General features: G+C 38.5%; 1 protein-coding gene across 2 annotated transcripts; it reads right to left on the bottom strand.

The window, feature by feature from the left end:
- Positions 1-2,858: 2,858 nt before the first annotated feature.
- Positions 2,859-16,372, bottom strand: LOC135471583 (protein Njmu-R1-like). 2 transcript variants are annotated; one of them, XM_064750874.1, is made up of 12 exons: positions 16,214-16,372; positions 13,945-14,055; positions 13,363-13,488; positions 12,429-12,581; positions 11,357-11,414; positions 10,637-10,681; positions 8,959-9,078; positions 8,072-8,136; positions 7,342-7,520; positions 7,040-7,140; positions 6,526-6,596; positions 2,859-5,714 (listed from the first exon to the last, which is right to left on the bottom strand). In XM_064750874.1, the coding sequence occupies exons 1-12, from the start codon at positions 16,360-16,362 to the stop codon at positions 5,564-5,566; spliced, it is 1,329 nt and encodes a 442-aa protein (XP_064606944.1). In that variant the 5' UTR covers positions 16,363-16,372; the 3' UTR covers positions 2,859-5,563. The 2 variants fall into 2 exon arrangements, with proteins under 2 accessions (XP_064606944.1, XP_064606952.1); XM_064750882.1 differs by lacking the exon at positions 10,637-10,681.
- Between the last annotated feature and the right edge of the window lie 75 nt (positions 16,373-16,447).

A 16,447-nucleotide genomic window follows, 5' to 3' on the forward strand; every position in this document is an offset into this window, starting at 1 on the left:
CAGTGAATTAGCTTGCTTGCTTGCTTAGCTACGGTCCTGGAGAATGTGGTACATAGGGATGATTTCCTCTCAGCCCTCCTATTCTCTGCCCACCTGCCATTAACTGAAATGTTACTCAGTCTGTCACAAAGCACCTGTTAATTACATGCAGGGCTTTGCGTGGAAAGAGAGTTGATAATTTCACTCATTATGCCTTTCCTTGTAAAAAGGCCTCCGCAAATTAATCTACTTGTAGCTTTTATAACTACGTCATGGGTTTTTTTCGGGTTGAGTGTTTTTACTGCCATATTTATGGCTGCAGTCTCATACAGGAAATGCACTTGGTTCTGCATGTTCATCTGCAATTATAGAGATGCTGCAGGACAGAAGAAATCCAGTTACTAAAATTCCTGTATTCGTGACCTCTACGCTGAGGATGTTGGGGAGATGTATGTGCAGATATTATGAGCATCCATAACATCAACTTGATTGACAACTTCCATATTGAATGTCTGATCGCACGCTGTGGTTGGAACCTGATTATTTCCAAAATGGTATACTATGTCTAATCTGGTGCACTGTTAAAGCTTTGCATGTTGGGTGGTATCCATGGATGGTATGTTCTACTCTAAAACCAACTAGTATGAGAGCCTGGGCAGACTGCTCTGGTGAGAGGGCAAGGTGCAGTGGTTTTTCTAAGATGCACTTCTGGCTTTTCTCAGCAAGGTAGACAGCGTGACTCAAGAGATTCTCCTGTGTAGGTAGGAACATTACTGATCTAGAGGGCCAATGCATGAAAAGCTGATCCAGCAACCAACTCCCTAAAAGTGTAACTGGTTTTTGTCACAACAGGCCATGTACCAGTTGAATCTGTTTGTGGATGAAATTTGTTTATTATCCAGCTCTCACTATGAGACCTTAGTAACAATAGGTGACTTCTTGCACAATCTAATGTTCAATTAACACCACTTGTCTTCTACATTAAGATGTGCATATCCGTAGGTCATGTAGGAAAGTTGTTAACATGCCCAAAGAGGATGGTTTACCTTGGGCATTCCAGATTTCTAAAACTGACCGCAGAACGGGTTTATCACAAACCACAGAATATTGCCCCGACAATACATCTTTGCCACTCACATAGGTTATGATTAATTATGTAAAAAAAATCTTTAACTTTTGTTATGCATTTTCAAGTGCTGTAGGAATAGATGTGAAAAAATCTTGAGTATGGCATTCAGCAACAACAAATATTTGTGGACGATCTACATACATGTATGTACAGTGAAAAGACTGCAACACAAAAACTGGGCGAAGACTTAATTTATTTGAAACGTGCAGCAGCAGTCCAGACATTTGTTATGAAGTACAGTTGATGGAATCTAGAAGTCTCCTCTGAAAATGTACAAGGTATGGTGAATTGAAGCTTCTGTGAAAGGTTTTCCAAAATTCTCATTGGACGGAGACTACACTAATCACAGAATATTAGACACAAATATACACTGATATTTGCAGACTCTCCTCATTTATTCAAGGAAGTTCATGCATGTAATGCTTGACTGAATTCGGAAGTTTCATCAGTGAATATAATACCATTTCAGGGATCTGAATTTCGCACCATCTAACTATAACTCGATTCCATCAATCAATCCTCTCATAGCCAGGACATACCGCACATCTGCTATTATACGCACAACTGAAGGCCCCATTATACAAAGTGATCGCCAGTTAACCGTAACTACCATGACAACATGCGTTTGGACATTTTTTTTTTTTACTGTTTAAGCAGCCACCTTTGTGGAACATGGCCAATTGTCACAAAACTTTTCTTTAAAATAACGTCACCATAATGTACAGCTAACACAAATTACAAAGCAGTTAATACAAGAAACAGGACTTAAGTTTTGAGAAAGTCTTCATCTACAGGAAGGTACACAATGTAAATAGCTGCCTAGTGGAATGAGGTCCTCAGGCTGAACAGTTCAATTATTAAAGGCACTTCTACAGTGATTTAGTGCATTTGAGATGCAGCAAGGGAGACATGGCCAATGTATCTCGTGAGAGGTAGAAATTTGGAGGTTAAAGAATGAAAATCAATTCATATTGCATACTGTTGTCTAATTCTAGAGGACAATAATTCCCTCTCAAAGATATATTTGGGCCTAATTAAACAGTATCTACGTATGCAGAAGATAAAACTAGCCTGGTTTTCAGGTTGAAAAATCCAACAAGGGATACCCAGCGAAGTTTATAAAATCTGATGCATTTAACACCTAACATGGATGTACAATTGACTTCAGCTTCGCACAATGACAAATACACACGTTGAGATACAGCACTGATCCTGTTTAAGTAATAAGAGCATGAAACTTATTAAACTATTTGAATAAATCTAAGTATATAGATATATATATATCTAACCACACGTACGGCCATATGTGAAATTTGCATCATCATAAAAAGATAGTGAAAGGAGAGGCTTTGGAAAATATGATCATTATTTTAGGATTAATCAGACTATTTTGGACTACTTTGGATTTTAAAGATATTTTTCTTTCTAGGCAATTATTGAGTAACCCATGACAGTATAAACCTCCGTTACCACTAAATTAAAATGAAGCCTCTAAAAACTCTCAATGCCCAGTGCTGTCCACAACATGGTTACGGCGCAAATGCCTTCCAACCAATAAATCTTTTCAGTGGTGAGCAGGACTTGTCTTTGACAGCTGTGTCCCCAATGGAACGGTTCTGCTAGTAAAGTTGAGCCACAGAAGACTGGAGGTGTTTTCTCAGCTTAGCTGTAGCATAACATGTGCAGTTCATGTTTCTGAATCTGGCCGAGGAAAAACAAGCAGCAGTATTTTCACAGCTGTTTTTTTTTTTTTTAAATTTTTTTTTTTTTTTAATGTTTTTGTGAATAATTACAAGTAAGAAATGTCAACATTATTTCAAGGAAGAGTCAGAAGTTTGGATCATACATGTACTCGCCTAACTGTGTAACCCTTGTACCCAAACTGAAATCCAATAGGTCTACTGTTACCAAATTACATAATAATAACCTTAGAGGAATCTCTAAAAACCACTTCCTATTTTTGTCTTTTCTACTTCACCTAGATCTTTGTATATCAACAGATGATATACAATTTATATAAAATATAGGTTAATTTTATATACATGTACTTAGTTTCTGGGTCTCATAACTCTTCCACTGTCATGTCTACCTACTTATGAAATAAATACATATCAACTCTTCACCACTAACAAAATAATAAAATTAAAACTAATATTTTGTACAGTATACATGTACCTTATTTATGTTCAAATAACCAAAGCTGAAAATATACGGCAAATAATCCTCTTTCCAGGCAGCTGTAAATGGCATCATAGCTCCTAATCTCAAGCTGTTATAACCAATGAGTGAACAGAACTGTTACACAGCAATATAACACAGTATTGCACAAACATATAAACATATCCGCGTTCATCCAAAGCTTGTACAATTTGTATATATGAACTATAAATGAAAATATAGTCCTAATGAACATGTGAACTGAAATAATGTTTTAGAGATACATATTCTTTCAGCAAAACGAACATCACATAGATTGCACTTTCCTCACAATTCTTATGTTATTTAAAATATGTAGTATTCAGCCAATACAAAGTTTTGAAGAAAAGAAAGACTGGAGTACACCTTTAGCTGCCAAGAACATTAAAACAAGAAAATCAATTAACATCACCTTGTGCCAGGCGAACACAAAAATTGCTAAAAAGCCTACAGATATGAAGCTTAAACTCTGTACAATAGCCCAGAGCTAAGCCAACAGGACTTCCAGGTCTGATAAGTACTTAGCTCAGGCAAGACAAGATAAGACATAGAAATACTGGACAGTGTCCTGGAGCTGGCTTGACCTTGACCTGGTATCCACCCAAATACTGACTATTCTTCAAAACGCTTTCCTGGCTACAAAAAGTTGGCATTCTTCAAAAAGTTATGACGAATCATTAAGATAGCTGCAGACTCTTGGTTCTTAATGTGTACTTCTTTTAACATGCTGTTATACCAAAACCTGCATCACATCTTCATTTGTTCCTAGAGTGCCACAATGACGTAATACCGCCCACTAGTATGATTAATAATTTACATAGAGTTTTTGTCATACATTTGGCTAACAGGTCAATGAGTCAAGGCCATTCTGATGTAGTCACATTCTGAAAGACAAGGGTCAGCTAAAGGGTGACAATTCTGACAGATTTGGATGTTGATATTTACATGATACTGTACATGTACTGCAAGTCTCGAATAATCACCAGAAAATTTAACAAAGCCTTATGATGCTATCCTCTGCACATGCTCTTCTCGTCTAGCAATAACATCTTTACTTCACAATCATGTTTAACTCAATGTTGTTCCACTAATCAACCGCAGGTTAAGTTGAATGTAACTACCATCGTAATGCATTTTACAGACATACATGTTGCCATGATAATAATTAGAATCAACTTAGCCTATGCAGAACCAAAGACAAAAATGGAAATTTGGAAAATTTTCAAAAACAGTAACACTCCCACGGGCACAGTGGGATAAAGTCATGGACTTGTTGGGCATGCCTCTTAGTCCTCTAATGAATGAATGGATGATTGTGGCTTTGTGTGACACTGGCAATATCCCAGCCTTGTTGTGGTGAGAACATGTTGCGGTGAGAACATGTTTACTCATTGATTTCAGCCCTTGATGATCATGATGTCATCCTGGCCTTGAGGTCCTGATGATCTTGATATCCTCCTGGCCTTGAGGTTCCACCAATCATGATGTTCTCCTGACCTTGAGGTCCCACCAATCATACTGGCCTCCTGACCTTGAGGTCCTGATGATAATGATGTCCTCTTGGTCTCGAGGTCCTGATGATCATGATGTCCTCCTGGCCTTGAGATCCTGATGATCATGGTGTCCTCCTGGCCTTAAGGTCCTGATTTTCATGATGTCCTCCTGGCCTTGAGGTTGTGCTGAGTATGACAGGCACCTGGCCTTGAGGTCCTGATGATCATAATGTCCTCTCGGCCCTGAGATCCTGATGATCATGGTGTCCTCTGGCCTTGAGGTCCTGATTTTCATGATGTCCTCCTGGCCTTGAAGATCTGATGATCTTGACAACCTCCTGGCCTTGAGGTCCTGATGATCATGATGTCCTCCTGGCCCTGAGGTCCTGATGATCATGATGTCCTCTGGCCTTGAGGTCCTGATTTTCATGATGTCCTCCTGGCCTTGAGGTTGTGCTGATTATGACAGGCTCCTGGCCTTGAGGTCCTGATGATCAAGTTGTCCTCCTGACCTTGAGGTCCTGATGATCATGATGTCCTCCTGGCCTTGAGGTCCTGATGATTATGATGTCCTCCTGGCCTTGAGGTTGTGCTGATTATGACAGGCTCCTGGCCTTGAGGTCCTGATGATCATAATGTCCTCTCGGCCCTGAGATCCTGATGATCATAATGTCCTCTCGGCCCTGAGATCCTGATCATCATGATGTCCTCATAGCCTTGAGGTTGTGCTGATTATGACGTGCTCCTTGCCTTGAGGTCTCACAGATCATGATGTCAAACCTCCCGTGTCCTGTATGTACTCCTCCAGTGCCCTCAGAACACTTGCCCCCTCCACAGACTGGCTGACCTGCTGCTCTTGTTGTGTGTAGGATAACAGGATCTTTCCATTTCCACATGTCTTCAGAAACACATAGGCCCTGAGGAAGGAGTAACAGCATGTTCAATTCACAGAAGAAACAAAAAGGACAATTTTTCAGTTCCCCACATGTTTATTCTTGTCCTTGTGAAAACTTGCATGGTAAATTAGTCCAAAAATGCTCTGACGCTAGGTTTGGCAAAATTTTGTTCAGCCAAAGATAGTCCCAAATCAACGTCAGAGTGCACCTCATTTAAAATTCTGCAGTTTTGTGAGCATGACCAAGGAATGTTGGGGCCCATGCGGTCTAGGAAATAACACATCACTCTTGTGCTTGCGATAAATCGAAAGACGAAAACATAAGGAATATATTTACAGCGTCTGCAAACTTAAGGCCACGGAGACATCTTTCATAGATAAGTTTTACTTGACACTGTGACACTTCATCAGGTTCTTAAATGGAGCCCGCTCTCACTTTGGTTTGGGGCCAGCCCAACAAAATTTTGCCAAACCTAACCTCACAGCAATCTGAAACCAGTGAAAACTGGGATTACCATTTACTGTCTCTATGAAAACTGGGATAGAAAAACACGATGGCGATGACAGCTATGAAGATCGGAAAATTTTACAGTTTGTAACACGAGGTTTGGATATCAGACACCACACTGTGATGTTTCAAAAGTCAAACGTTCTGCTGCTGTTCAGTCATGCTTTCCAAAGGTAAAATGTTGCAAATATGAAACTCTAACACAACGTACAACCAAAAGTACTTCATAATGCAAATGGCTTGTCTTCTGCAGATAAACGAAAAAAAATTGTTTACCATTTATGAATATAATACATGCCAAGTTAATATTGTTGTTGTCCCTTACCTGTACAATGCATAGAAGTCATTTTCTGCCAGTCTGATCAGCCTTGTCAGTGAGTTCACATCCTGGATACACTGAAACAGGGTTAAAACATTTTAACACAACCCCTATAGGTGGGGATACACCAGAACAAAATATATGACATTTATTGTTTAATCCATGCAAATTAATATATTATTTCAGAAAATTATGCATTGTTGCCAATTCTAAATTCAGACAATAAAATGTCAAAATGTCAGTTGTTGAGGCCACTTTCAAGAACTTCGTCAATCACTTTTTGATAAGTTTTCTTGTAAATCATGTTGCCTTATAGCAGTATGACCCAGACAACATCTGTTATGAAAAAATGTTATGAGAAATATGACTTACAAAGTTTTGTGAAGAGGTCCCAGATCTAAATAGTTTGAAAATTAGGACGATTTTCAATATCTAATATTTTTTGCTATGCAACCACGGTGACGCAGACATCTGTCCATTTCTCATTTGTGTGCATGTATACATATTAGTGTATACTTACTTTTAGTTTATAAGACTCAATAATCCGCCTGAGGGAGGCAGAGGACTGGTTACTTCCCCCTGCCAGAGCTTCTGACCAATCCATGCAGAACTTGGGAAGATCTGGTTATTTAAAGTCATATACACAAACATGAAGTAGACAAATTTGAAATTCTTTCAGGTCTACTGTCCCATTATCATTATTTTGGTTGTATGATTATCACACCAGCATCTATGTACATTTACTTTTAAGTGTCTTTTTGAAACTATTATTCTGAACTGAAAGAGAATACAAAAATGTTGTTTTCATACACCTCCATTTACCTTGTTTATCACATTCGTAGGTATTGCCTTCTTTCCTCAGCACAATGGTATTGCTGTTGTCCACATGTGTCGTCACCATTTCTGCACTATCACTGAGGTCTACCAGGACAGGGGAGGACTCGTGTTTGTCAGACACGCTCGAGTGAAGTAACTCGGTCAAACCACAGCAGTCCACAAACCTGGTGAGTAAATAAGGGTGTCATAAAATTAACAAGAACTTCAGAACCTCAAGATATGCATCCATCATGGCAGAGAGAATAGCGCACAATGCTAACCCTATTTAAAACTTTTAAGCAGTTCTTCAAATCCAGTCATGATGTGAAAAAACAATATAATACTAATAGGGCATAAACTTTAGAGAAACATTCTCTTACAATTTGAATCACAATAAGTGAGACTGTGAATTTTAGTATGTTGGTTTTTTTTTAGGGCTGATTCACTCATGGTGAAGACATGACAGGAACATATCTGTATCTCTCATCTATTAAACTTCACTTTGACTTATACCCTGAAAATCGAATGCTTCCTACTTTTACATCATTAACACAGAGAATTGTGTGAGGTGGCCATCTTTAGTTCAGGCATGTTTTGGAGCAGAATGAACTCAGCCCACCCAAAACATGTCCTGGACTTGAGCTGAATGAATGTATCATCCCCTTCTATACAACATAACACAAAAAGTAGACAACACTTTTACTCTGGTGTATACTGATCATTGATATGCGTGTACCTGTGGAAAAGAGCCTCTGTGTCTGCATCTTCACCCTTAACCTTCAGGGTGTTGCCTGTCATAGCCTGTAATGAAAACAAACACCATGAACTCATTTGCATCAAGATGCCACATCACAAATTTGATCCATATTCAAACGGAACACCTAAATTGGAGGCAAAGTTTTCCATACAGCAATGTTAAATCAGCAATCTGTAAAAAGACATCTGTTTACTTCAAATCACAATATATTCATTACATGTATTTTTCAGAATGTGTACTGGTAAGTAAACACTTATACCAGTGTATTATTTTTATTCATCATGACAGGAAATTAGGATATATCAAATAGTCACAGAGGGATTGGTCTATGTGCTAATTTAGTTCCACTACTGCTGGTATAGTTCAGTTTTTTTCTATGATGACTGAGTGAGTGCTTGGGATTTAAGGTCGTACTTAACAATTTTTCAGTCACATGACGACTAAGGAATCCTTAGAGTGCATGTAATGTGCTTCCTTGTTGCAGGACGGATTTCCACCGCTCTTTTATCTAGTGCTGCTTCAGTGAGAAGCTTACCGAAGGCAAATGAGCCGCCCCGCCCGAGCTATTATACTGATACGGGTCAACCAGTTGTTGCACTATCTCCTTCATGCTGAACGCCAAGCGAGCAAGTTACAACTTCCTCTAATTAAGGTCTTAGGTGTTACTCGACCCAGGACTGACCCTGTATTTACCTCTCCCCAAGCGGACGCTCTACCAACTGTGCTATCGGGCCAGTTTCTATGATGAGCATGGCCAGAATTTAGTTCAGACTTCCTATCATTCCTAATGGTTCTAATTCAAGAATACAAATTGCTAACATTTGCACAGAAAGTAAATTAACGCCCAGTGTGTCAGTAAAACTTACACAGTATATCAGGAACCTGGCTGCCTGTCCCAGTGTGTTGACACACTGCTGGATATACTGTATAGCCACGTCATACCACTTCTCCAGGTAGTCACGGATACCTGTGTTAATCTCTGTCAGCTGAAATTAATCATGAGACATAAATCCTGTGCCAGATACATTCATTTACTACTGTTTGATGCCACACTCAAGGATTTTTAACTTATACAATGGCGGTCAGTTTTATCGGTGGAGGAAATGGAAGTGCCAGCGGTACACTACTGATTTTCCATGTGTGACGTACACATATGCCAGTCATATTTTTTAAGGCAGCCCAAAAGTTGGAGATCACATGATTGGCGAAAACAAAATGGCCACCTTATGTTAAAACATAGGGAAAACGGACCGTGTCTGCCACTCTGCCAGTGACATGTAAGCCCCGCTTGCACAAAAGACATCACATAACCTCAACAGAAATACTCACACTAATAATTTTCTGGAAAATTATACAACTTCAATGAATACACTATCACCTTCAATATTTTCCTATGTTTTAGCAGATTAGGGGGACAACTGTTTTTGCCCACACCGTCTATTGCTGAGAAGATCACGCAGTCTCTAGTCCTAAAGAATCGGTGGTAGACAAGTCATCTTCAGTAAATGTCAGGATGTGAAAATGGCCACGCAAGCATTGCAGGCCGCTTACAGTCACCACGGCCTCATAAACACTGAAAGCATGGCGTGCAATGTTCCCAATGTGGTCACTGGGAGTTTAAAGTCCAGCTCATGCTGGTGTCCTCTCTGAACGTGTGCTTGAAGGTCTGTCAGTAACCTGCGGATGGTCATGGGTTTCCTCCAGGTTCTGCTTGGTTTCCTGTCACGATAAAGCTGGCCATTGTCGTATAAGTGAAATATTCTTTAGTAAAAACATCAGGGTAAAACATCAATCAATCAGTTCAAATCCTATTTTTGACAACAACCTGATTAGAAATGGCAAAATGTATCTTGCAAGGTTTGAATACATGCAGCTTTAAAGCAAATCATTCATTGCAGAGGCACACTAAAGTCTTTGCATTTAACACATGTAGAAGCAAGAAAATCAACTAGACACATGCACATATAAACAATGTAACATTAATTCTACACAACACCTCTAAAATCCCCAAGATTTACATGTGACATGTGAACAAGTCTATCTGATAACATGCAAATCTTGCTCTAAAACGTGCTTTTGCCTTGCACAAATTTTATGCCATAATTTCTTACAGCCTCCCTGCAGATATAATAAGATTGATAATACATGTATTAATAAACTCCACCTGAATATTTTAGTGGGTTTATAGAAGGCAGGTATTAAAAATGTCACAATGTATACAAATACACAGGGCCTTGTCAAAATCAATCCAAATTGAAGCTGAAATCCCCCTTATTTTGACAACTGAAAGGTGAAAACATTTAAGTCACAAATCTAAAACCTTGGGAGCTACCCTCTACAAAACTCCAATTACTATCCTTTGCTAAGTACATGCACATGTTCAATAGCTTCAATGCATCTCCAAGCCTAATTATTATTGAGGGGCTGATTTGTATACTGTTACCATAAGTCAGCACTGTAATATACACACTTACATATTGAAATCACATGCCAAAAGAAAGTCAGTTTTTATTTTGCTGTTCAACAAATGGAAAACAAAAATACCTGTGACTTGGAAGTGTTTTCTTCTGGTTTAACTGCCTCCCAGCCCTGAAGAGTTACAACATGCAATCAAAAGTGAAACTAAAGTAACACAGGAATAAGAAGTGAAAAGAACAATTTGACGAATAACACAGCATGCCATGAAGTCAAGCAACACAATACTTTTTCACAAAAAGGAAAAAGGAAATCACAAGCACAATATTTACTGACATCTTGTATAAACAACATCATAACAGTGATGGGGGGAAATTATATGCCAATAAAAAAATCATATAAAATAAAAAATACAGCAAAGCAACATGACTGAATAAAAATCATTTTCAACATAGGCAAGACCATCAATAGAAATATGCTCAATGGGCATAACCCATCCGTCCCTCTAAAAGGGAACCTAATCTGAAGTTTTTATTGGATTTTGATAAAATGTTAATTTCCTCAAAATCTGTTTCTTTGACATCAACCAGAGGGAGTTCTCTACAACCCTCACTTTTTATGACAGGGTTGGGTTATGCCCAGCAAATAATTTTCTAACGAATGGCCTAAAATAGTTCACAGTGACTATAGTGACTATAACAGAACAAACATGGTATGTACACATGTGTACACATGTGCCAATGAAAACACGAACATTCAACAAGACTCAAGTTATTATGCTACAAATGCACAAGGCATGTTCCTTCATGCATGAATATTCATGACACGCTGACTGTTTCAGATTCTCACCTCGGCATCAATCAGCTTTAACAAACCCTGGCTGTACTGGTCGAGTTCCTTCTGAAAGCTGAACTCTGTTATGGTACATACATCAAGAACATGTCTAGCTGGGAATCCACTCACATTACATGTATTGTTTTGTTAAAGGGTCCATGCAGGTAGTCCTACGGGACACCTACTTGTTCAGATTATTATTATTATTATTATTCTACCGATTTTGGGGAAAACTTACAGCCCAGACCGTTTAACCAATTGACTTAAAATTTTGCAGTAAAATTCCCCTGTACTTGAAGTAGTGTTCTGGGACGTGCATTTTTTTCTAGGTCAAATTGTAACATTGTACTAATTTTGAAATTTCGTTTCTTTTTTACATATTCTGGTGTACTTTGGGCCGCTGATTCCGAATCCACTTCTGTTTTTTGTTTACCTTTGTAACTTTTTAAAGATATAGTCAGTTTAGTTATGTAATTTCAATGGCTGTAACCACGAACTATGGGAGCTAGAAATCTGAAGCTTTCACTAAACTGTAGCCCAAGACATGCTCTTTCTCAAGGTGGAGACCGATTTGAGTTCTGATCAATAGTTTTCTCACTAGATGAGTTTAAATGGCACAATCGTTTTTTTGAAATGTAAATATTTCAGCCTACTGCTTTAATATTGATTCAGATAGAAACTGGGCTGATTTAGTATGATAGAGTACGATGGAAATTACAACTAATTACATGGACTCTAGCCGAAACTGCTTTGAAGTTTACTATTAAAAGATTTATAGAAATGTAACACATTTAACATAGTGTGGGTTGGCACTACTACATATACCAACATTGGCACGTGTATTTGTTGTAAATAACCTCACTAAACTATATTTACCTGTGAAAAGCAGCTCTATAAGTTCTAAGGTCTGACTATAAGTCGATGTCTGTCTGTTTGTTGGTCCAATTTTTTAGATTCTGTCTTTTAACAAGGGTACTGAGTGATGGACAACATTGACTCTTTGCATAATGCCATAGCTATTGTAAACTTCTTTTTTTCCTTGCACCAAATAGAAAATAGTGTATCTTGATAATTTTACAAAGGATACAGATCCAGGCCATCTTCTGGGTCAGCAAGAAAGCAGAGCACAAACTCTCTGGAATTAACTCCCTTCCCATTACCCTCCTGTGCTGTCTGATCTAAATGCCGCAGCAGGCTGAAATACATCTGACAAGAGAAGGCCACAGAATCGTCTGCATCACTGAAAATAAAGTTGCAGGAAACTGAATACACATCACTGTATTAAATAAAACAGTGACAGACATCCACATGAATGTAATTTCTGCAATTTTTTTAACAATACATGGTGCTGCTGGATACCAAAAGCACTTTTGGTAAAGAGTAACAATTTCTACCTTTAACTGGTGATTATGTAGCGATATTTTAAGAGCACTAATAAAATCACACTTGTTTGGTACCCTGCAATACAGTGGGTATACAGGATACGTTCCTTCCATAAACTAACTAACCACTACGCTCAACAGTGATGGCTCAGATCAGTGATGTTAAGGGGATGAAATCTATTTGGTTAGAGTAGCTCACTGATGATGCCTGCTTTTGTCCCATTTTGATGACTTTTACAATGAGATGTAGTAAGCACAAAGCTTAAGGAGTTACGGTGCACGTGTGTACATTCAAATACATCTCACTATTGGAGGCGTTAACGGGGAACCCAGAGAACTGCCTGCATTTCCATAGCTGCTTCACCTGAAGTTCAGCATTTTTCAAGTGGCACATCTTCCTTAATTCTGTTTGATTCATCCACCTTATTGTTCACTTAATAGTTTTTTTATGAACTTTGATTAATTTATGAACAGAAAAATTTGAGTGTTGACATCAAAATTATCATTTTCAGGCTTTTATGTGCTTCTGAGTATGCACTTTTACTTAGCAAACTTTACCAGAAATACAGTACTCCATGAACCATACACCCCTGATACATGCATGTTGCAGGGTCCAGGCTGCACTATACATGTACATACCTTAGATTTAGTGATACAATACTGCCAGTCCCACTGTACACAGCACCACGGGAGATCTTGTGAGCCAGACATTTTCTGAGCCCTGTTTCTTTCTCTGCTGACAAGTTGGTCGATACAACTGAAAGACTAAAAATAAGCCAACATGAGTTACACAGATATTAGGGGGGAGTGGTACATGGTGTCATGCTCACCATCTATTCTGAATTATACACATAAGTGTCCAGTACATACAATGGCCTGGAAAACAGAAATACTACAGGGATAACAATTTTAAAACTAAAAAATGAAAAGAAATAAGTGCTTACCTGAATCACTCAAACTTGCAATAAACAAGCTGATGAAAGAAACACATAATACATCTTTACTTCCATACATGTATGTGATTGGTGTTAGCATGCTGAGTAAACACACAGCATCTGTATGCCTGCAGCCATTGTTCTCAAAGCCTTGGAGGTAATAGGCTGTCCATAGTGCTCTCTTGTGTGGTCTTGCATGAAGTAGCAGGAAGCAGTCAACACATGTTACTTAACAATTTATAGCACCAAGTAAAGTAGCGGTTAACTATTGTATGAAAGCAAATACCTGAAGTCTCCATCAGCTGTAGCCTCTGCCTGTAGGAAGTCTGATACTGACAACTCTTTAAACAGGTTATTGTCCTTTACAGAGTCATCCTTCTGACCAGATCTCTGAAATCTAGTGAATATGTATTTCTTTATTCATTTGATGATGGCAATCATGTTATTATTACTATATGGGTAGAAGAATCCACTACTGTACACAGCCACTGCACCTCAAACTGTTTGCCTTCAAGTCACAGCCAAAAGAGTTTAGTAAATTTGCACTACCTCTGAGCATTTCTTGTGTAGAACTTTCATGACAAACATTACGCCTTCATTACTGGTCGCTATGGTAATTACGTATGTGTGCACTTGGGGTTCATACTAACTGTTGTGTGGAACAACCCAACAGATGGCTCTGTTTGATAACTGAGAGTACCGGTACCAACAGAATTACATCACTGTTTATCAACCTTTATGTCACCCCTACTGGGGTTTTATTTTTAGATTAGATTGAGATTTATTTATTTATTTATTTGATTGGTGTTTCACGTTGTACTCAAGAATATTTCCTCGGTCATTGCGCTGCGTTAATGTGCTAACCAACTGAGCGAGCATAATGAGAGTACTAGTATTTAGCTTAAAAACACACTGATGCTCATTTTACATAGGCCTTACATGTATATTAAATCCACACAGACTGCTATTTTCAGGATATAAATTTGCTTTCTCCTCTATTATTCCACCATGTTTACTTCACTATAGATTTTTCAAGACAAACATGTTCCGTTTTGTTAGTTTACCATCCAAAGCATATCCAGTTAGTAATAAAACCGTTTTATTGTCATATTTACAATTTGTTCTAAATGACAGAACTGTGTTTTGACAATTCTGTCTAAACAAAACATAAAAAATAATATGACACTTGCCTGTGATTAGGAAATCCCCAAACAATGTTTTGTGACAAGGAGTTACATACATATACAACGATGTCCCCTAGTAGAAGGATTTTACTAATTCTAACATTAACAGACTTTGAGCTGCCTCAGTGGAAGGCCATGATAAGGATACTAGAAAAGGACACCCCCAAATCACAGTTTACTCTACACTGACATGGGTTTGCCATTAATTCCACTAACCCATCTAAGCATCAAGACTGAAGATCTTTATTTTCTATCAGTGACAACTTTGGCTTTCATAAAACACGATGAAACTTTCACTCAAAGTGTCCATTTGGAAGCACACAGGAAAAACAGCACAATATTTCACAGCCTTCTCATACTCACTGTTAATGCTAATGAAATCTGTCTCTTCATCCACACTTGAATTTCACTGTTTAACTTAACAAGATATTGATTCCTGGTCCATCAAGGTTGAACTAGCTGTTCTATCAGGGGTAATTTATATACATATAGGCTCAGGAAAATGAATACAATTATCTAACTGTTATTCATAGTCTAGACTCTGAATACAGCTTACGGCAGATATTGTGATATCATAAGCATGACAGCATGCTGCAGTTTTAGTCAGAATTAACTCCATTTAAAGTCATTAAGAGTTTCAATGTGTATGACCTGTTTGACAGAAGCACTCCATGTGCACACAATGGCAGGTGCAAGTCAAGCGTGAATCGAGAGATGTTGAAGATTTCATTCATCAAAATATTGTTCAAAATGGACTTACCACGCAACAGCTAACAGTGGACAAGGAAAGAATGACTGTAAATGCTTGGATGTAGGTGAAACAAGACAAGGTGGGTAATTTAGTGCTAGCAACATTTGGAAACTCTTAATGATTTAATGACTTTTGACTAAAACTGCAGTATGCCGTCAGGCTTTTCACAATATCTGCTGCAAGTTCTGGTCAGAATATTTGGACTAGGGCCTATGTCATTCATTTATTTATTTATTTATTTATTTGATTGATGTTTTACGTCGTACTCAAGAATATTTCACTTATACAACGGAGGCCAGTAATTTGGTGGGTGAAAACCGGGCAGACCCCAGGGGAAACCCACAACCATCAGCAAATTGCTGACAGATATTCCCACATACGGCAGGAGAGGAAGCCAGTATGAGCTGGACTTGAACTCGCAGCGACCACATTGTTGAGAGGCTTCTGGGTCACTACACTGCGCTAACCGAGTGAGCGTCATTCACTAAATTAACTGTTATTGTCAGTGGTGATAATTCAGGAAAATGCTCTGATCTGGCTCATACTTATCACCACAGCCACAGTAAAACATTGATGTTACCACTGGGATCCCGAATTTCGTGAGAGTTCACAAACATTACCTGTGAGCAACATACGAGTACAGAGCATAGAAACGTTTGTCTGACTCGTTCGTCTTTGATGTCGATTTATCAAGTTCGTTTTCAATAGATTTTTCACTGTCCAGACTGATACCGCTATTAGATTTGGCACTCTGCGTATCGTCCGCCATCCTCCCACCACTCAACTTCCGTCTGTCATCTGCTTGCGGTGGGGCTTACCGACAGGCTACAACAAAGCGTACAAACACTCTCCTC

The sequence above is a fragment of the Liolophura sinensis genome, chromosome 1 (assembly GCF_032854445.1).
Source record: "Liolophura sinensis isolate JHLJ2023 chromosome 1, CUHK_Ljap_v2, whole genome shotgun sequence".
NCBI lineage: Eukaryota > Metazoa > Mollusca > Polyplacophora > Chitonida > Chitonidae > Liolophura > Liolophura sinensis.